General features: G+C 42.5%; 1 protein-coding gene and 1 long non-coding RNA gene across 2 annotated transcripts in view; one reads left to right on the forward strand and one right to left on the reverse strand.

The window, feature by feature from the left end:
• The window catches only part of sema6bb (sema domain, transmembrane domain (TM), and cytoplasmic domain, (semaphorin) 6Bb), a 127,557-nt gene extending 105,027 nt beyond the window's left edge, over window positions 1-22,530 (forward strand). Inside the window, exon 17 of the mRNA XM_034881299.1 lies at window positions 16,382-22,530. Coding sequence (XP_034737190.1) covers window positions 16,382-17,289 — 908 coding nt within the window. The 3' untranslated portion in view covers window positions 17,290-22,530. The remainder of the gene's footprint in view (window positions 1-16,381) is intronic.
• The window catches only part of LOC117950360, a 340,112-nt gene that overhangs the window by 113,155 nt on the left and 203,649 nt on the right, over window positions 1-23,308 (reverse strand). The window lies entirely within an intron of this gene.

Below are 23,308 nucleotides of genomic sequence, written 5' to 3' on the forward strand. Positions count from 1 at the left end.
AGTTGACAATTTGCCTTCGACTGGAATGTAGATATGTAATAAGTTACAAGTCTGAGCCTCTTCTGAACAACCAGCCAAGTAAGTGAGGAAGAAGATGTCAGCAGTGTGGGTGAACTGGCTCTTTAAGGTTGAGTTTAGGCTGATTATATACATATTTTTGAAAAGGAAATTGTGCTCGTTCTGGCTTTGAGGCTTGTCTGAAAAAGAACTTATTGTGCCATAGTATCTGCTCCTCTGCTGCTCCATTGCCCCCCCTCTCCCCCATGTTTCGTCTCCCTCTCCAGGCCCAGTCAGCGCTACACTGACTTCAGAGCAGCCTTGTCATCAGACCTCAAAGGGAGATGGATGGACGGCCTTACTTAGAGCCCGACTAACTGCCTCCCCTTTCTCCTTAGCCAGAAAGAAGCGGCTGCTGGAGGAGAATCGATTTCCATCTCTCCTCTGGCTGATGGCAGTCGAATAGATATCAAGGGTAATTCTGCGAGGGGAAAGGAATGGGGTTGAGAAGAGTGAGGATGGGGAGGGGAGACCAGGTAAATCAGATCAAGGACCAGAGAGCAGAGTGAAAAAGAGATTGAGAGATCATAGGACGATGGCCAACTTTGAGGATGGAATGGTGAAACGGTTCAGGGGATCAGAAGTGCAGAGTCATGAGGGTAAGTAAGAAAAGAAACGGAAAAGAGGAAATAAGAAGTAAGGTTAGAGGAAGAAAGAAAGGCGAGGTGGTGGGATAATCACAAGTGAGAGAAGACAAGGGTAAGGGTGGATGAAAGCTTTGCGAATGGTGCGGGGTAGTGAGAGGAGAGGCTGTTTTAATGGGTGCTAGGCCGGGCCGGTATGACAAATGGACTGAGAGTGCCACGGGCGTCTCCTGTGTCACAGCGCTGTCACGGGCCTCCTCAGTGGGCTTGTGGCCAGGCTGTAACTCTGTTGAGGTGACGTGAACCGGCTGCCTCGTACTCTTCATCTTCTCTCCTCGTATATCAAAGAGCTGCTGCCCTTCTCCTCACTTCCCACTAGTATCTATTTATTTTTGTATCATTTTTCTCTTCGTCATGTGTCCTTACAAAGTCGATGATGACACCATTGCTTAAAAAAAATACATTTTTCTGCAAAGTCAAAAGACCACAGTGTGAGATCAGTTAAATTGTAGAAAACTATGTGAGGAAGTGGAGTGGAGCTAAGGGTATTGCCTTGTGGTTATGCATGGCTCTCTTTGCATTTATTAGAAGACAAAGATAACCCCCCTCCTCCTCCACACACACACACACACACACACACACACACCAAATATTAGTATGCGGAGACTGTTCTTTGGAACCCGCTATGATCAAAGCAGAGTTTGGAAGCGCGTCTAATGCAGACAATGTTTTGTGGGAGGGACACTTTGATGAAAGAGATGAGGTCAGAGAAATAACTGTGTCCAATTATGTGTGTGTGTGTGTATAAGTGTGTGCCTGTAGGTCCATTAACCTATGGCCTCTGCTTTCTTTCGGCCGCAAAGAAAGCTGACTCCGTTGTTGTTCGGTCATTTTGTTAGCCCAAACAAACACATTTGCAACAAACGGGGGGGCGCGGTGGGAGTGACGCAGCTGTTCTGGCGTAAAGCGTGCATTTCCACCTGCTAAGATCCCATTTTTATTGCAAACTCATGCAGAAAGAGCAATGTTCAAGGCTTTTTCACAGAACCCCCCAAAACGTTTCGAGTTTCACCTCTTTAACTTCAACATTTTTCAAACACACATCAAAAGACAGTTCTCAAAGCAATGTTTCAATGCTTTTAGGCTTTTAGGATTTCCTGCTTCCCCTAATTGAACACATGTAGCCATCATACAGCAGCTGGAATAATAGGTTTGTTCCATCTGTAGTCTGTAGTTTGGAGCTTTTGACCCACCACTGCTCAGAAAATACATACACAAACATCTTAACAGTGTCCTGTCATACATATTTCATTACTTTGTGGTAATGTTGGAAGTTCTACCATGGACTTTGTAACATTTTTAGTGTAAGGAAGTGCCTTAGTTACCTTGTTTCAAACCATTCTAGCATGGTAGGCTATAGAAAGCCTGCAGGAAGATTTGTGCCAGTTCTCATTAATATTCAACGAGCTAAGCTGCTTGATTCTGACTGGCTAACAGCTAGCCAATGCGAGCCAGGCTATAAGTGTCCTTTGCCCAGCGCAACTGGGCGAGCTCATGAATAATAAGGATCTCAGACAACGTGACATCACACTGACCAGCTTTTGTAATTGGCCTGATCTCTCCGCTTATTTCTTTTCAGTGGCTAGAGCTGACAGAGGAGGTAACAGTTCATCTTCACATTCCCCACATAACACAAACGCATATGGACCTAACATATTTCCAAAAATGCAAGTAAAAACGTTTTTCTGTGGCAGGGCACCTTAAAATGTTCTGAACACCATACTAATAAACACAAATAGTCCACGTTCATACTGTTTGGTAAAAAAACATTTTCCACGTTCTTAGTAAAACACTACAAACCTTTGTTGCGTTATTAATAGTTTTTGAACAGCAATGAAGTTCTACAAAAGGGGCATGAGCAAAATCAGTCTTTGGCTACACAGACAATACTTATAGATAGATACTGTAGATAGATGCATAATGTGATTTGTGATTCTGCCCCTTCTGATGAACATTAGGAAACTGTGAGACCTTAGTAAAGCTTCTCCTCACACCATGTGCTTTACTCTGTTCCTCCTACTAAGAAAGCATTTATATCTGCTTCAGCCTCTTTTTCCCTTCCTACTCGGCCGTGTGCCAGGACTGCGCTTGCGCCTCTGGTCTCTGGAATCGCAAAGAAAATGAGTTGGTCAAACCCACTTGTGCCCAAACTTTGAGCTAGCAATTCTGCCTGCAGGAAAATTGAGCCATGTGTGCCTGTGTGCGAGCTGTTGCGTGCCCTCTAATTTCGAGAGCTCTTCACAGTGGACAACTCAGCTAGCATGACACACTGCAGCTGGATTTATGCTGGGTTCAGTTTTAATGATGTTTGAGCAGAACACACCCTGCTGACAGAAATCACCTAACTAACTCTGAAATTCTCTAGTGGGGTGTGTGTGTGTGTGTGTGTGTGTGTGTGTGTGTGTGCGTGAGGATGTGAGGATGTGTGAAAGTGCATGTGACAAGTAATATAAACCCTTTCTGTAAACAGCGTAATGAGTCGATTTGGTTCAGGCGTCGACAGACGGTATAGGATGTCAGATCCACTTACGGCCGGTTATCGCGATGTGTCAATTGGCTGGCTTTCAGTTTTTCCAGGTCTTGACCCTTGCTGACAGGCAGATCATTTACAGCACAAACGTGGGCTGCATGGGTCTGTCAAACCTCCAACTTTTCTCATTTTATTTGCCATGAGGGTCTCTTTACTCTAAAGGAAAGACATTGTTACATCCAAATAATTTTGTTGTGACCCTGCAACTGCGCCTGAATCTCCCAGCAGCCATGAGCTAAACACTCCCTCGGTTTTATTTTGCTGTTTGCAGGCCTTTTGGGGGAACCAGTCAAATTGTGTTTGCAGAGACAGCTCATCAGCTAAAGTCAACTCTGTTAAACCAGCCATCAAATTGGAGTAGGAGGTTTGTGTGTGTGTGTGTGTGTGTGTGTGTCTTTGTGTCTGTGTCTGTGTCTGTGTGATGCTGTTGGCACAGGAGACACATCCTGCTTCATCACGTTTCCTTCTTCCAATTCAATACTTTTCTTCTCAAATCTCTTTTTCCTCCATGTTGATAAAAGCAGAGTTGGCTTTCCAACAAGTGCAGGCATCCAGGCGCTCACCAACACACACACAGAAACGTTCACACTTGCACGAACACATTCGCCACCCGTTTTCCTGTGAACTCACTCAGCCGTAATGACAGAGCTAGTGTTGCCACAGTGTAGCTACAGATGGAAGCAATTATGGTGCTGTGAAAATATTTCCTGAAGAAAGGCAGTGTTTTGACTGGTGGAACAGCGGGATGCAATCACTCAGTAATTGAGGTCCACTGAAACATCAATGAGGCGAAGGCTGAATGGAGATTCCTTGTTGTGGCGTCATGTTGGAGTAGATGACGATCATCTTTTTCCCTGGTGGCTGTAATGTTCTGAGGCGCTTTGTGCGGGAAAGAAAATTTGTTGGCAAATTTACAGTCGTGGTCTCATCTAGTTCCATCCTAATCGCTGCGGTTTGGAAAGGGGCCTAAGTTGAGGTTTACATGGCAGCTAGTTAAAGCACAAGGTCTTAATTTTGTTGATGGTAAATGTGTTGCCCCGTATCATGAACCCCAACAGGGAGAAAGAGACAGACATACGCCAAAGTAGTTAATATTTAGCTTGATGCTGTCTCCTCTTTCAGACAGAGAGAAGGCTCTGTAACCTTGACGCCACAGTTGTCCTTCCTCCTTTCCTAACTCCCTCTGCTGTCCCTACTGCAAGTCAGACGAGAGAGAGAGAAAGAGAGAGAGAGAGAGAGAGAGAGAGAGAGAGATCCCCAGACGCCAGTGTTCTCTAACTCACCCATCTCTCCCACCCTCGGGGAGCTTCTGAGACCTGAAGAACAGAGCTGATCCCCTCTGTGCGTACTAAGGCTTGGCTGATGAAATACGAGGACCTATGCGCCTTAAAACAATTGACGTGTGTGTGAGTGTACCAAGGCATAGCAGGGGGAAAAGAGGAAGTAGAAATACTGTATGGCGTACCATGTGCAGTATTTCAGTATATAGATGGGGAGTCTTTTTTGCGAGCTCTTAAGAAGTTAAGAATAGCAGCCTCAGCCTCTGGAAAGCTTGGCGAGGACTCCTGAAGGGCTTCGGCTCTTTTATCTAACTTCTTCCTGTGAGTGCTCCCCATGCTCCTCACATCTCCTTCTCCACAGCAGTAGTCTCTGAGAGTTTTGACAAACACAAAGTGACCCCTCAGCGAGCCGCAGGTCCTCCATGGTAGGCGTGTGTGTGTGTGTATGTGTGTGTGTTTGTGCGTGTGCGTGTAGGGTTACCATCTTTCTACAGGTTGGGTGGTGAGGGTTACACACATATAGGCCACAGTTGCTCTGTAAGGACTGACTCGTTTTTGTTTCATTACTGATTTTCATTCAAAAATACAACTTTTAAGAGAAGCACTTCAGTTTAATGCAATATTCACTCTGCTTTAATGTCCCCACACACATCAAGTTGTTGTTCCCCTGATCTCTGTAGTTTACAGTAGAGGAGGTCCTCTAGGGACCTTCACAACTTAGGAACTGCTTTGGGTAATTGAAATTCAAGAGAAAAAAGAGAGAGATTTAAATGCAAATAATTTGCCCATTATGTATTTAATTAAAAAACTATTACGTTTCTAAATAAACAAAATAAATACAGATTTATTTTAAGAATTGAGAACTCTTGGGCACCCAGATAGCTCAGTTGGTAGAGCGGGTGCCCATATATAGAGTTTTATTCCTCGACGCAGCCGGCCCGGGTTCGAATCCAGCCTGCGGCCCTTTGCTGCATGTCACTCCCCCTCTCTCTCCCCTTTCATAACTTCAACTGTCCTGTCCAATAAAGGCCTAAAATGCCCCAAAAAATAATCTTTAAAAAAAAAAAAAAAAAAAAAAAAAAAGAATTGAGAACTCTTTATATGTCCTCGGGGGGCAATTTGAAGTGCATAGAGTAGTTACAGTAAGCACAATTTAAATAAAACATAGGAAAAAATTTACAACCTACTTAAAAATAAAAAAAATAACATATTGACCATGACTACAGTTGGCTTAATCCAAGGTTATAAAGTTGATTCAAGGTAAAAAGTGGGATTTATTGGTAGAAAATAAAAATAAAAATAAATAATCGAAATACATTGCAACGTCCACACTGCTTGTGGTCCTTTTGGACTTTGGACTTTTCTAAAATGATTACATTATATATACATATCATGTTACATAGTATTTTGCTTTCAAATGCAGTATTTAAATGTCCTAAAAACATGTTATCTAAATCAGCTTCTTTCTTCTTTCTTTCCATGGCGTTCTACACAAATAAAAAAAAATGTTCTGCCTAAATTGGAAAAGTATTTTTTTATTTTTTTATTTCTGGTTTAGTGTTTAGTTATGCTCAGTTGAAATTTTGTGATGTCACATATTTTCATGCACCTATCAGGATTATACATTTGAATCAAAACGTGCTTTCAGGAAAATAAGTTTTCAGGGCCTTTAACATCTGATATTAGTGCTGATGCATTTTTAAAATTAATCCAAATGCCGCAACCTGGATTAACTGTAACTGTAGAGCCCACATACTGGATTGCAAATATTTGTTATAGTAGACAAAATGTGGTTTAATTTTCAACTAAACTACTTCAATTGACTATAGTCCAATAACCAAACTGGAATTGAAAGTATAATCCGTTTCTGCCATAATTAGGTGGAAATTAGAAAGAGCTGTCTCTTTTTGTAATTGTAGCATACAGTAAGCACGGTACATGAGTTTAAGTACTCTTACTAAAGTACTGTACTTGAGTGCAATTATACAATTATGTACTTCACTACATGTCAGAGACAACTGTCCTTTTTATTTGACTATATAGTTTTATGGCGCATACACATAGGGCTGGGCGAAATGGAGAAAATCAAATATCACAACATTCGTGACCAAATACCTTGATATCGATACCACAATATTGTAGTGTTGAATATTGGTGCTTTCACAAAATATTTACACAATGAGATTTTTGATAAACAACCATCGGTGGTGTGAATATAATGACTGAGTGGGTAAAGGAAAATTATAGAATAGTTACAACCTTATGGTAAATTCAAAAAATGACATCACTTTACTGTATTCCAGCCTTTAAAACCAGGAAAAGATACATGTCATATTACAATATCCAAAATCTAAGATGATATCTAGTCTCATATCACTATTAGACTATTGATAATTTCCCAGCTCTACCTTTTATATATAGTTACTTTTCACATCAAGTATTTACATCTTTGTGTGTGTGTGAGTGGGGGGGGGGGGCATTTGGACAAAGGAATTTGGCTAAACTTACACACACACACACACACACACACACACACACACACACACACACACACACACACACTCACACAGGGTTGATGAAGAATAAGGGCCTCAGGCTGGACTGTGGCCAGTGCTGAGTAATAGTTGCCCAGGAAAGTGCGGGCAGGACCTGGAGGCGCTGTGTAATGCCTCAACAGAGAGTCTTGCAGTGTGACATCCAGGGTACTGTAACTACTCTCCACTCACACCACTTGGGATTGTTTTTGTGTCTATCATTCAGACAGAAATCGACCATGGTGAGTTCCCATAACTCCCTGCATCAAACAACACTTTCCATCCTTTCTGCAACACATCAATAACACTACTGCATTTTTTTCACTCTCCCTCTCGCTTTGTTTTACTGTCCCACTCTCTCTGTCCCAGTTGTCATTCTCTTTCTCTTCATTTACATTGCTCCTCCCCGTAACACTTCCTCTTTCTTTCTTTGTCACAGTCTCTTTTTTTTCCGCATTTCTTCTCTAGCTCCCTCTCTCTATCTTAGTCTGTCCATCAGCATCTTCCTATCTCTTTCACACACAGCTTTGTTGCAGCTCCTCAGTATTGATCACCTTAAACTCTTTTTAGTCCAGGTCACCTGACAGGCGCTGTGATTCTGAGCGATCGTTTAGCACAGGATGCATCTCGATGTCTTGTCCACCTGCGAGGCCTTGGTCCGTGTCATGGCACAGACATTTCATTAAAGGTGGCCTGTAAATTAACCAAGCAGCGGGGTGGCTGAATGAATGAGGTGAGGGAAGTTTCAATCAGCCACCCAGATGTTGTGCAGCCCCAACATGAGACCTGATGGTTTAATTATTCTGTTAAACCTTCAGAAATTTGTATCAGGAACGGGTCCAACACTTGAGTGCTGGGGGACTTAACATAACAACAAATTGTCATGTGTTTTCAGCTGGTGGGCGCATAGTATAGCACCATACATGCTCTGGTTGTGATATATGAGTGTGGCATGTGAGAAAGATTAAGTTGAAATTGCCTGGTTTGTGATTTGGGAATGAGAGATATGAGCCCTCTGGGCAGATAGTTAGACTAATGCTATGCGGACCTGCTCTCCAATTGATTGCCTGTGACACGTTTGTGAATATTTATTATAGCTTTCCACGGTTTGCTTTTGGCTTTGCCCCTAAAATGAGAATATCAATTACTAAACGAAAGCACAGCCAACTCTGTAACCGGTAAGTTAGAGGAAAAGAATAAAAGCTGCATCTTACTCAGAAACATGTCTATATAGACACATGCACCCTCATGCGTAGAAAACTCTCAGGAAAACAATTTATTTCACCACAGTATCCGCCACAGCCCAGTTGCTTTGTTTGGATTGGATGCAGCTGAAACCACTAACAGACTCGCCCCTTGTTAAGCTGCCTCTCACTAAAGGTTGACCAGATTGGGAAAACAAGGTCTCCTGATTTAATTGAATCCATAAATTCAATGAGGAACATTCCTGACAACATGTGTGCATAGACTAGAAACAAAGACATCTATGGGCAACAGGGCTGTAGCTTATGATTACAGCGTGAAGGAGTCAGCCCCCCCCCCCCCCCCTCCCTCTGATTATTGTAGCGCTTCCCCCAAATCAACTCTTGACTTACCTCATTTACCCCAAGCAGAGATTATTCTGAGCACGAAAATGGAGAAAGAAACCGATATATGGAATGAGGGCGAGAGTTAAAAATTAAGAGGTGGAAGTGAGCACTGCATATGCAACAAGAGAGTCATGCAGGTATGTAATTATGCGGCCGTAATCTCAATCCCTGACTCTGAGGCAGCCAAAAGTCTGATCTGCCCTCGCTAATAGACCAAGTTGAAGTCTTGAATCTATTGAGAGCAGGTTTTTGGGTGGAGATTTTATGGAATTTTAATTGCAAACACATGGCTGTTGCACATAAATGTTTAAACATATTGATCGGTCCGGCACGTCTGCCTAACCCTTAGGAGAGCTAAGGTTTTTTTTTTTTAACCAGGGAGTCGTGCTGAACTCTTCAGCAGCAAAAACCGCTGTCAGGGAGGGACTTTAAATGGTTTTAAAATCACCCCAAGAGTAAACACAGTTTAGGAGCAAGCTAGCTTTAGTCCCAGTATGGAGCTCTGCAGTGTCCCTGTTCCTTTTTAAACCGCTTTCGTTTCGTTTCTTTCCATCCTCGCATCCATGTCGGTGTTGGCCTCACAGCTCACAACATGAGGTGTGTTGTATGTCTGTCTGTGTGTGTGTGTGTGTGTGTGTGTCAGAGAGAGAGAGAGAGAGAGACAGTAGTGGAAATAGAGAGTAACATAGACAGAGTATCTCCCAAAAGAGAAGTAATGGAGATGGTGAAAAAATGGAGTAATAAAGCAGGAAGGTGCAAGACATGCTAAAAACAAAAGAAACAGAATAGGGCCTGCAGTCTTTCAACAGAGAATAAGAGTAAATGAGCAAAATCACTGAGCCATGGGCGGAGGCAGCGTACACACTCACTTATTAACACACACACACACACACACACACACACACACATATTCATACATCTATACACACTTACTAACACTATGGCGCACGTGCTTTGCCACGTGCATCCCTGCCGTCACTGCGTGCATAAACACATTAACATGCAGAGAAATGTTGGATTCTGGAGATGAAAGCCCCTCAGATCAGCGGCTGAATGCTGACACAGTCGTAACCTATCAAGCTCAGAAGTGTGTGCTCGTGGCATCAACAGGTCCATCGGGATGCTGCAAAGTCTCTTTGTTCTGTTTTGATGTGCTGCTTTTCTAAAACATTCATTCCAGCTCTAAACTGTATAAAAGTTCCCTTGCCTGATTTTTTGATTAAGAAACTTATCGAACTGTAGGAAGCATCAAATAGTTCCCAAATTAATTGGTTAACGTCTATGCTGAAACCTCCGGTCAGAAATCAAAAACCAGTGTACAAAGTGAGTAGGTGAACAGGCTTCTAGATGCTGTTTTGTGTTTCAGTGACATGCATTTTCTTAGGAATAGTTTTGGTTTGTCACAATATGGGTCTTATTTTGGTAGTTGGTCATCACAATCAGTAATAATGCTGTAAGGGTTGGGTTACGCTAAAAAAAAACTAGTTTGTTCGACATGTCTGAACATGTCGGAGATTAAACAAGTTTTTTATGTATAGCTGTTCCAAATGGTCATACACGAGTCAAAAGCCCCGATCATAGAGAGGGAGGAGAATGGGTATCATTCATATACTGTATATACATATATATTACACTGCAGAAACCATCATTTGACGTGTACTCTAATTGTTTTAGTTAGACCAACAATTCAAAATTCACATTGTTTAATTTCACATTGTTTAATTTAAAGATTTTGGGGAAGAAAATCTCTTAAATACTTCAGAAAAAGAAAAATAGACTTTAGATCATTTTGGGTAGGAATTTATGTTTTTTTTCCTTCAAGGGTCCTGACCCCCAGGTGGAGAACCGTTGCTTGAGATTTTCCGGCTTATTGTCAGACTTTTGTAGTGATGCTAAAGTGTTCCCAGATTTCAGCCCTAATGAGTAGAGTGCTATCATACCGGATAGAATGAAGGCCACAACTATGAAAATCAGGCACAAGTTGTAATAAACCGTGATTATCCCTTGGAGGCGTGCTTCTAATCAGATCCTAGGTTAATCATCCTCCCTCCCCTTCGTTTGAGTCTCTGTCTTTATCTCTCACACACACACACATTCACAAGGCCGTTGTTGAAAGCAACGCCAAACTGCAAGCATGGGCCAAGCAGATACACAAAGTCTGCCAGTGCTCTAATCAAGGGAAATGTTTAACAACTGGCATGGAGCTAGCAGGTTTTTTTAAAAATTAATTTGCCTACCTGGCAAAACGAAGGGGGAAAATGAGAGTGGAAAACATGAGGGAACATTTTTCAAATCACTCAGATCTACGTGACCACACCTGTCACGTTTGCCATGTAACGAAAACATCATTTCTTCGCGCCGACACAAAATGTGATCGGGCATGGACGACCTTGATTTGAGAGTGTGCAAGTAAAAGTTGCTTTAGTTTTTTCTTTTGGATTTTTAAGCCATTACTCCCATCATGCCGCCACCCTTGGTGATCAAAGGAAGGCTGGGTAAGAGAGAGAGATATGGAGAGAGGATTAACATCCAACAAGAGGAGTGGGCGGAAGGGAAGGACGAAACATGACTGGGTATGAAGGAACAGCGGACTGCGGGGCGGAGACAAAGGAAATTGAATACCGAAGAGAAAATCGAACTGTGTAACAACTCCCTTGAATTTGGCAGATAACTGCTGCAAACATATACATTGTATATTGTATTACATATTGTACACAAATATGCTATCGTTTCATCTTTTTGGTACATGCTAGGTCTCTGATCTCCTCCAAATTTCCTTTCTCTTGCGTTTTCTCTCTCCTCTTCACCTCTTTAATTCTCACTTGTGCCCTCCTCTCCTCTTACCTCTTTTGTTTCAAACTATCCTCTTTTGTCTCATATCCTTTTCTCTCCTCACATCTCCTCCTTTTTCCTCAACCCATATAAAATGCCTCTCCTCTCATTGTTACGCTGTAATTGGAGCTGGAAGCTTCAAGACAAGCGGCTCAGTTTGCATCAGGCTGACAGGCAGGCCCGTTGGCTTCTATTAAGCTTTAATAAGTGAGAAGGATTGTAAGAGGAGAGAAGGAGTTGAAGGGAGGGGAGAGTGTGCAAGCTGCTGCTTCTAATGTCATCTCCTGGTAGGATGCAGGAAACCTGCCGGCTGTCACACAGAAAACCAAATCTAGCCTTTCATTTTCATCGGCCCTTTCAGCTTACTGCCACTGGCGAAAGATTTCCATCTACGTGTTGTGCATCCAAGAAAGACAGACATATGTGGGGAACAGGAAAAAGAACTTCCCGAAATAATTAACAAATCTCAGTGTTTATGTCAAAGAGACAGAGAGTCAAGAAAACATGTTTAGTGTGTTAAAGGCCAGCCTGTCACTGTTCTACAGCTACACACTAGAAAGTCGTACTAAGACCAGACACACACACACACACACACACACACACACACACACACACATAATGTCTTTGTGGGGGATCTGTCATTGACACAATGCATTCCCTAGACCCTTACCCTAACCATCATCCCTAAGTGCCTAACCCTAACCCTTACCCTCACCCTAACCATGATAAAGAACCTTAATTCTAACCCTAATCCTAAAACCTCTAAAAAAGTCTAAACCCTCAAACAGCCTTTTTAAGTAGTGGGATCACTCATTTTGTTCAAATCAAGTTGTTGGGACCCCACAAGTATATTGAACTCCCAGTTTTTGGACCCCAATAATATAGTTAAACAAGAAAACACACACACACACAGACACACACACACACACACACACACACACACACACACACACACACACACACTTGTCATAATCTCTCCTCCTGCATGAAGATGACAGCAGTATTATTGCACCGTGCAGAATTTAATCTGAACTGCCACACGGCAACCCAGGACCACAGTTAAAGTAAATGTTAAAGAAATATCTATAACCTCTGCAACTGAGTACAGCAATAACAATTCCAGATGTCGTGTGTGTGTGTGTGTGTGTGTGTGTGTGGAGAGTTGCTTTACCCTGTTAGGTTGCGGTCATGGCCTGAATTTTCTGTGCATGCAGCGCGTCGTTTTTGTTTACAAAGTCATCAAGGCTGCGGTTCATTCAAAGCAATACATCCAACTATGAATCAATTCATTACCTGACTTTTCAAGCTCCTTGTGTGCGTGTGCGTGTGTGTGTGTGTGTGTGTGTGTGTGTGTGTGTGTGTGTGTGTGTGTGTGTGTGTGTGTGTATGGACACTGTAAGTTTACATGTTGCTTACCTCCAAATGCCTTTCTTGTGTCGCATCGACTGCCCCCACAGAGACTCTTCTGGAGAGGTCATATAATTGACACTGGCAGTCTACTGAATATTGGCCTGAAACATGAAAACAAATACAGCATGAATTGAGACTCAGTTTAGACTTCTGCAACAAAGATGCCAACAATATGTTCAGAAAAGAATGCCCAATGAAAAAATGCCAAATTCAATATAAACATAGAAGAACACAAATAAATGAATTTGCAAACATGAATGTAACCACGAGCTGGCTGTGTGGCAGCATGATGGAATGAAGTGAAGAAACACATGTTGTGAGAGACAAATTATGAGCTGTCATCCATCTTAAGAGCAATTCTGAGATATTGAGCTATCACGTTTTTACATCCCGTTGGGCAAGACTAACCTCCTAACCTACTCAGTTAAACAAACACTTAAAAATGCCAAACGCAAGCCACATGCAGGGACCTTCTTCAGGAGATTTTTTGAAGCAAGATTCTTCTCAACAATCCAGTTTGTAGGTCAAGATATTAATTATTAAGGAAATGTATTATCCCAAAATTAAAATTCAGAAGCGGTGATGAACTAATGGAAGAGAAAGAGAAAAGAAAAAAAAAAGTCCAAATGAAGTGAGGGATGAAGAGGTTTTGCCACAAAGCAAACAAAAAAATTAAAAACCAATACGCTTTAGGACCAAAGACAATCCCCCTGATGAAATGTGATCTCCGGTTATTTGGGAGGATTTGTCTGACATGAACTAAACTGAACGGTGCATATTCCATAATTATCAGGCTGTAACTAAGGCTTGTGTCCACGTGTATCACTGAGTGCTACACGTGGTTCATTGGTGCTAAAGGACTAATTAGTGCTGAGACATTGATTGACCAACAAGGCCAGTTGATAGTGATAGTGTAGAGGATCTATTGTCTAAACTATAAGGTGAAATAGTAAGTGACAAGGGATGGATGAATGGTTTAGTACAATTCTGCTCATTTGTTACAGGAACTTCTTAGAGTGCAGCTTTAATGCCATAGCAATGAAGCATATAGCCTGGCAATCAACCAACTGTCTGAATAAATAAAAGAAAAACACAAACTAGGTTCCTCTCCCCTAAATTGCCTCATTATTGAGTCTATACAGTACTTTATCTTCAGGTCCGGTTTTAGCTTCTATTGGACAAAATATTATCAGCAACGCCAGAAGTGTGTCCCTATGGCAATGTCAGTCTATCACTTTATTCCAAAACAAACTGAAATATCACAACAATAGATTGCCATGGAATTCTTTTGATATTCACGGTCCCCAGATGAGGACCCACACTGAGTTTGGTGACTATGTCCTTTCCCCTAGCGCCACCATGAGGTTGACGTTTGGGCTTTTAAATGAAATGTTTTGATAACTATTGGATGGATTCCCATTAAATTTGATTCAGAAATTAATGTTCCTCTCAGGATGAACTGTAAAAGCTTTGGTAAAAGACTTTTTTATTTAGCACCATAATCAATTCCCGATGTGAATTAATCCAAAACTTTGATTTATGACGAAATACCTGCAAAACTAATGACATCCCCATCAGCCTCGACTGTAATTTGTGTATGGTGCTGATTAACCAATGTTAGCATGCTAACAGGCTAAATATTGCTGTACCTGCTACCTGTTAGCATTGCCATTGTGAGCATGTTACAGTAGCATGTGGATGTTAGCGTTTAGCGCAACTGTGAGTGCAGCCTCATAGTAGACTGTCTTTTTACCTCAGTGATTTCCTGGTCTTTTCCCTGCTCTTTCTCTTTACACATTGTGAGATCATTGTACTCGTGTTGCTAGAGAGACTTTGAGTCAAGGCCACCAGGAAAAATGAATGTTCTTTTTTTAATTGAGGACCATTGACAGCATTGTCTTAGAAAAGGAAAGAGCTAAGAACAAAGCCTGGGATTTTTCTACAGTAGCTGTAACATTGTTTTTGGAAAGAGGTGTTATTATAAAGCGAGCACAAATCAGCTTTAAGCTCTAACCTGTTGGAATGAGCTCAAACAGATGTGCCCAAACCTCCCAAAACTATGTGAAACTAATTAGATAGATTGCATTTTGTATAAGAGTAGAAATAACTTTAACAGCACTTTTTGCTCCTTTAATGCGTACAAGAACCCCTCCGGCACAGCAGTTCCGTGGTCTCTCACAAGGTTTCAGCTGCCATTCCCAAGCTTAATGTCAGTGTGTGAAGTAACAGTTTTTTTTATACCAAGCCACAGGCCACATTAATTAACCACCAGGCTGTCTCATGCTAGGGTATAGTTTTGCACCACAACCAACTCCATTTGTCCCCATTAAAAAATGAATTTGTCAGACAATAAAAGTATGTTTGTTTTAAAAAATAAATGCTGCTGTTCTCTGTATGTTTATTTTCAATTCTTTTCTGTGCTGTATGGAAGTGAGTAAGTGGCTCTCAATGTCTATTAATGACATCCATTTGTTTTGTGTGAGAAAGGATTTATTTTACTGTCCTTGTGGAGACGGTCCTCCCTCTGCCTCTATCGGTGCTGTAATTTAACTATTACTATGTTTGTCTAAGGCCCCAAATGTTCGAGTTTGCTTTGGGTAACTTCTCCTCTCTTTCTCGCTCTCTTTCTTTCTCTCTCTCTAACACCCTCGTCTTAGTTCATCTGTTTCTCCTCAATCTGCTTCCCTTTCATTGGATTCGTTGGTGTTGGTCCCAGGAGCTCCCGCTGCAAAGAACAACTTTTCTCCTGGCGTTATCCTAATTGATCTATGGCAACTCGTGCTATGGTCTAGCTGTATTCATATCTTCAATTATTCATAAACTGTTCTCTCAGAGGGAGTTCATCTCATGTTCTTTTACGAAAGAAATACAGAAATGTATTGTCTAGTCTACTGATAAGACTTTGTCATATAGATGCAGTAAGGGAAAATATCTACACAATTATTTGAGCTGTTTTTATAAATAAATTCACAGCACAGAAAACAAGTTCAGATGATTTTTTACAGTGTGTACATTCAACAACAAGCTGAGCCAAAAGCATCCAGAGGTGTTTTATACAAACTTATCGGATCATTACATGTACTTTTTTTTAATCAAAATACTTCACAAGTAGTATATACAACACAAACATCTATATGGAAAGTATAACAGATTTTCATAGTTTATAATAAGAAAACCTTGAAATTATTAGTCATCATTAATGCCAGACTTGGCATCTCTCCCCATAAAGCTAATGTTGTGAAACATGTTAGGGTTGAGAGCTATTCTCAATCAGGAAGACAGTTATTACAGCTATTAAAATCACCATCCACTTTACGTAATGAAGGCAATTAGCCAGAGCTACCTTGGCTGGAAAGCATTCCCACCCACAGAGGGGAGAGAGAAAATAGGCCATTTTGTCTTCCTGTTTGTTAACTCCCATATGTTTAATATAAGAAACACTGATGCTATTTCCACCAGTTGACTGATGGCTTTTGTTTTTGTGATTGTATCGCTCTCTTTGTAGGAATGCTGCTCCAAGAGACTTTTATCGAGGAGCCTGATGGCCTGGTGTCCGTAAACTTGCTAGTGGTGTCTGCTGTTTCAGCCTTCACAACAGGAGCCATCCTCTCCGGCCTCACCGTGTGCTGGATCATGAGTCACCGCCACCGCCACTCTCGAGGCTCTGGAGCCAACGGCGCCCGTCGCAAAAATGACAAAGAGCAGAGCATGCTGGGGCAGGGCCGCAGCGGGTCAGTAATGAGCGTAACAAGAACCAGCGGCGGTGAAAGGAGGCGTTCACAGGCGGACAACCCCTTCGTCACGCCCAACGGCTGGCCTAAAGGAGACATGGACCCAGGCTTGCTGCCTACCCCGGAGCAGACCCCGCTGCAGCAGAAACGGTCCATGCGTCTCCCAGACACCGACTGGGACCAGAGCCAGACCTTCCTCACCGCTGTGGGGACTCCCTGTCCTAACAACTCTGTCATCTACCTGAGCTCCAAGTTCCTGCATGGAGGTGGAGGGGGTGGAGGGATGGTCCGGATAGAGGACCCAGGGGAGGTTATGCTGCCCCCGCACACAGAGCGCCAGCGCTACCTGATCTTAGCCACCCAGAGAGGGGAGCATGGTGGCAGTCGTCCCAGTGGCACCCTGAGGAACTCAGCGGGAGAATACATCTACCCTGCCACGCCGCAGGACTCCCCCGACCGACGGAGGGTGGTGTCCGCTCCCACTCCCCACATGGACTATGGGGAGCCTCGCTGGAGTCACGAGGCGCTCAACTACAACGGCAACAATGGAGTGCCCTATCACTCCCAGCGCCCGGGCCTCATCAGGCCAGATATGCATGGGCCTCGAGGGCTGGGAGAACTGGCTGACTTCAGCCATCTTCTAGGGAAGAACATGGGAGAGCGCACCCCCAGTGGCCAGTGAGGCGATGTACGTGAGCCCTGGCACCAAGCTCTCTCTGAACACCCATTCCCTCCAACAGCAGACTGGAATAAATCAACCCCTCAGACTCAATGTCCCGGTCCAACCTTACCCTGTCTGTCCTCTCTCACTGTCATTCAATGTTCTGACGTCATTCAGCTGACTGAAGAGAGAGACAAAGAGAGAGTTGAAAAAGAGGAGAGGCAAACTCTCCTCACGCTCACGCTCCTCTGCTCTTAATCTGAGGTGCACCCCCCCGCTCTGTAAGTGGTGCGACCCGCAGAGCTTGACACCACAGGACAAACAGTAAGGTAAACAGAGGGGTGCAAAGGAAATGGAAGCTTCTTAAAGTGTGGAGATTAAACAAAAAATGAAGAAAAAGAAATGATGATGATGAAGGGAAATTTCCTTGCAGCGCCAAATGTGAAAGGTCTCCCTCCACCATTTTGTTCACCGATTTGACAACATGGATCTTCTTTGAGTGTGAAATTTTGTTTCTGCTTTGGTTATTTTTGTGCCAGTGGCATCCAGCAGACAACAGTGTACTTTACTTTGGATTTCATATAAGACTAAAACTGTTGTAGCTGTGCCAGTGGGCAGTGACTCTTAATGAATCATGCAGTGTGTGTATTGTGTGTATGTGTGAATGTGAATCACGAGCCACGACGACCCCAACCAGTTTCCTGTCCGAACTGTGAAGTATAACTATATAATGAAGTTTCTGTACGGAGGAGGTTGAAGTTGACATTATTTACCCTTTTTTTTTTTCCTTCTTTTTTTTTAAACAATCCCACAGGATCAAATGGGTTTTATTATGTGTCTCTTACCAGTCGGAGGTTCGAGTGGTTGACCAGTGGCTAGTGAAGGGTTGAGATTACTCCCATTGTAATTTTTGTGATTCCCAGTACCTCAGAGGCAACGCTGGACAGAGCCATCATAAAGTGAAAGAAAGCAATAAGGACGGAGATGAAACCAATTTAATTTGATATTTTATAATATAAGTGTTTTCTCAGCAAAGCAAACGGAAGTTTAGATATGTCAGGAGGAGCTGGGAACAGGAACAATATCTCCCCTCCATTCTTCCCTATCTAGCTTCCTCTCAGTATGCCCGGGTCTGTCTGACCTGACCTCAGGCCCCCATGGGCTCCGCAGTCCATTTGAGTGAGGGAATGTGAGCTCTGGCTGTCTGGCTGTGTGACTGGGGCTGTGAGGCCCGGCCGCTCGGGAGCTCCATTCAGCCTCTTCTGCCCGACACTGAGCCTCTTTGTGCCCCAGAAGCAGGAGGAGACTGCGGCAACAAATAGCCGTTAAGAGTCAGAGACATAGCCCAGCACCGCAGCCTAGCAGAATATCAATGAGGAGGACAGCAGCTCCATCCGTCAGGTGAGATGTACCAAACCAGGACCGGGCATCTCGTGGGCTTCACCCACTCTGGTGATTTACTGGTTTGCCAGAACAAGGGAGGAGCTGAGGGCTGAGGCCACAGTTGGGACACTGCTAGCTGTCACAATGGTCATCCCTTGTGGCTTTATCTCTTGCAGTGTGTTTTACAACAAAAGCGGGATAAAGAAAACAGATGGGCATGGGTGCTTGGGTGTGGAGTTACTCGTTCACTTGTTGTCTGATCTTTTGATGTTTTCTGTTGTTTTTTTTTGTCCGTTCTCATCCTTTCTTGATTCAAATGTAGATCCAGAGATAGCTTTAGTTAATCTGGGTCATGGCTTGTTGGAGGTGGGGTTTTTTTGTGTCGGGCTTGTTTGTGTGAGTCTCTTTGGGTTTGTGTCCATGAATGCGTTACTCATGTTGAGTGCAAAAAACAACATCTGCTTTGTTCAGTTTTACTCTCATTCTCACCTTTCTTTTTTTGTCCACCTTCTTTCTTTATTGAGCCATTCATTTTGTGCAGCAACCCTTTGCTTGACATTCACAAATCCGCGCTAATGGTGTCAGAGCCCTGCGGGGGAGCAGTGTATGCCATACGATATATTTACACAATTTTATGTTACAAAAAGAGGTAGGTTGGATAATGTTACGCCCAGGTCGTAACAGATAAATACACAGTACACAGTTGAATTTTTATTTACTAGTGCCGATATGACAGCTTTCAGTTTTTGTGACCATAATTAAATATACACGTACTGCATTTAATTTAAAAAAACATGTCTTTCCACAAAACCCTTTTTTCCTTTTAAGGTAGCAGTGTGGAGCTTCACAGCGTCTTTTAGCTAATTGTTGTAGGAGGGTTTCCCTCTCACCACCTCAGTCAATGTTGATTTTGGCCTCAGTTAGTAGCTGTTTTTTCGCAAAAATGCTAAAAGAAATCTGCTGCTCACTACTTGCAACAAATGGTAGACAAACAAAGTTAGCGCTCCGCTGGTGAACATAGTGAAACATTTTGTAGCTAAGGAACAGATATTTAACCCATGAGTTGGTGGAGACCAAAAGTCAATACTGGTCTTCTCCTCAAAAGGAAATAATATGTCAATGTTATTATTACGGTTGGTTTCTGCTGCCACCAAGTGGCCAGAAAATAAGGTTTAGTAATAAGCCTTAGTATAAGGTTTCATACTAAGGCTGGGTGTTGTTTAAAATATTTCAACACTAAGGCCAATAAATGTTGTAAAATCTATTTTACATTTACTGTAATAACCGAAGCCAATGTAACATTGTCTAAACACAAGCAGCTTCACAAGAATTTTACCCGAAAAAAAGAAATTGTGTAAATTAAAAAACAACAACATTTTAAATCAAGTACTTATAGCATAAAAAGTAAACAAGATTGTATATCTGATCACATACTCTATACCAGCTGACAGCTTTTTTGCCACTGGCACATTTCTGTTGGTACCAAAACAACATTAAGGTTTAGTACCGAGCTCTAAAAAGTACACAGCCAGAGCTGGAGGTACTGCATGAGACAAGCCAGTAAAAGAGATTCATGAAAGCAAGGACAGAGGAGGAGGTCAGGCGGGCGAACATGATGTTACTGCATTACCGCCTGAGCACATTAATACAGTGTATTCTTTACACATTCCACCCTGAAACAGGTCATTAGTATTGAGGATACGGAGCCCTCCACCCGCCTGGCCTTGCTATCTCTCTCCGTCTCCATCTCTGCTGTGATCTGTGTGTGTGTGTGTGTGTGTGTTTGTGTGTGTGTGTGTGTGTGTAAGGCCTCTCTGTCTTGGTTGGCTTGCCCAGCCAGCCGTGTCCTCGCTCTGCATCTCCTCCGGTGTTTCACTAAACATGCTTGATTAGGCAAAGTACATTCCCAGCCCTCTAATGGCCTGATGAGCCCTTGAGAAGATTACAACAGACACATCAACCCTAAGAGGGAGGTTCAACCAGCTCTATACGCCCCTCCCCTCCGACCACCAGTCACACACACACACACACACACACACACACACACACACACACACACACACACACACACACACATTCACATGCGTTTGCACAAATACCATTGACCCTTTAACCAAATTGGGGATGCAATTGAATTAAGATCAGATACATAGCTCAGGCTTGAAATAGGCGGCCAACCCTGACTGGTTCTATGAAAGGTACTGTGCTTGATGTTATCTTACTGACTGCATAATTTGATTTACATTAGTTCAACATTACAGGGCAACTAAAGAATGTAGGTGTAGCCTCATGGAAGTCAGCCTGTTTATTAAAGTCATCATCCTCCCTATTTCTTTACATACTTCATGTCATTCCCATTCCTCCTCTTTCAACAGCTGCTCGTTGTCTTCTTCGTTCAAGCCCGTTTTTATTGTTAACTGACACACACTGTCTTTCTGCACACATGCAGTACATAATATCTCTACCCAATGTAAGGCTGGGCCGTTCTTTCATCCTGTTTGTGCCTATTAAAGGTGAGCTTGTTAATTTAATAAGTCGGTGACAGAAACAGAATTCAAACGAATTGACAAAATCCTTCTTTATTTCACTTGAAATCCTGAATGTGTTAAATTTTTGTAGCCATTTCCAAAGCCTTTCATGCGGTAAATTGGATTCCTATGCCTAGAAATTATTTAGTTTGGAGTTTTTTCTTTGTTAAATGTCGCACATATTGCCTCCAGTCCCTCACACAGACGCGCGCACACACACACACACACACACACACACACACATGACATTCTCACCGAGCCTCTGTGACCCAGTCTGTCTGTCTGTGTTCTTATTTATTAGGTTGTGTCTGTGTGCCTGTTAAAGAGACCATGCCTTTGTGTGTTGGGGTTGTTTGTGCCGTGTGGCCCAGTGATGCGATGCCTCCCAGCCAATAACTGCCAATATGCTTGCCATACAGTGATCCACTGTGCTGTATTCCCCAGAAAGAGTCCAGAAACGAAGGCAAACTTGTATTAACTCCAACATCGCACTTGGTAATAGTGACATGAAACTTCTCCCTTCTGAGCCAACTTACAAGAGGAAAAAAAGCACAAAAACAAGGCAAAAAAAAGTTGTAGATGTATTTAGTCAGCACTGATCATCTCTGTCATGTTTTTTTCTATGGTTTGTTTCTGTGGTAGATATTTGTTTGAGATTATACGGAATATTATTGTATATGATTTTTTATTTCTCTGGTGTGCCGGATTTGAAGACGACAATGAAGACGAACCTGATGACTATCATGTTAATTATTTTATTGACAGTGACAATGAAGCAGTACTGTGAGCAGCACTGAGGTGTTGTGTGTTTTATTTGGATGTTGAGTCTGAAAGGAGATGGACAGGAAGAGAAGGACTAGGAGTGACTGAACTCCTACAGACTGAGGTTCACAAAGAGATTCTGCTTTTCTCCTGCTACTGTGAAGGACCCATCCCCGTCGCCCAAGGGCCCTTTTGGGCAGGCAGTCATCAAATGAAAACACATGCCCCTACTGCGTGTACATAACCTTGATGCTTACATGTAATTTAAGTGCAGTAGCTGCATGACGACACAGCCTCCGTGTGTGTACAGAAGTAGCGACGTGTGAATTTGTACAGTACATGCAAGTGTGTGTGTGCTTCTGTCCGCGAAGAAATCTGTCTGTCGTCACGCAAAAAAGCAACATGTGCATGCACCCTCCAACAACTGCCCGGTACACACATACACTGCACACACACAAACACACTTCAGCAGTTGTTCACCATTCTCCACATTGTCCCGAGCTCTGCCTGTCACTCCGCATGGAGACTTTGCTCTATGTCAACTTTCTTATTCTAATAAACCACTCAGACGTTGAGCTCTAAGGTGTCATCATTGACTACAGTGTATTTGAATACCTCAATTGATTAATATCATTTATTTGTAATCTCATAACATTAAAAACACTATGGCACATTGATTGCCATGGTAAATTAACTAATTTTTAAAATTATGTAAATATACTATATTGAGGCAGTTCAGTGAAAACCATATAGTCGATCACCATATTTGGTTATTTTTTATGTTTATAAGCTAAAGTTTTAAATATTCATTCATGGTTAGTTTTTTTTTCTCTTAGGCCAGCAAACTATTTGATAATAAAAATGTTCCTATTCCATGAAAAGTTGACAGAGATATCCAGATGCGTGTTTTTTTATCTACCATGTTTTACAGTGATTGTAACGTTATAAGGCAAAGCTGCACATTGTATTGCGGTGTAGTAGCATCACTCTTCATTAGAGGGAGCTAGAGCACTATAAGACACATTATGATTTGCAATAAATGCCAGGAACAAGACTTTTTGTTTAAAACAATCATAAAAATGTGGAAATCTGTTCATATTGCACAGTGTAGACAGACCTTTACATCAGCCCTTACCTTGACACCCCTCCCCCGCCTCACCTCTCTCTGAGAAGTCTATCAGGCCATTTCACATCTGTTGAGTGGTGGAGAACTGTGAGGACCTGTCAGGGGCTCTCATTCACTGATGTTTTATGGGACTGAAGCCCTCCAGTGCTGCAGTACTTGAGTGATAGGAATGATGTAGGAGGAGGTGGACGGTGACTGCATCCCACACTGTGTGCATTTCCACTGGAGCATTTGTGGCATC

Source organism: Etheostoma cragini, chromosome 9, assembly GCF_013103735.1.
Source record: "Etheostoma cragini isolate CJK2018 chromosome 9, CSU_Ecrag_1.0, whole genome shotgun sequence".
Classification (NCBI taxonomy): Eukaryota; Metazoa; Chordata; class Actinopteri; order Perciformes; family Percidae; genus Etheostoma; species Etheostoma cragini.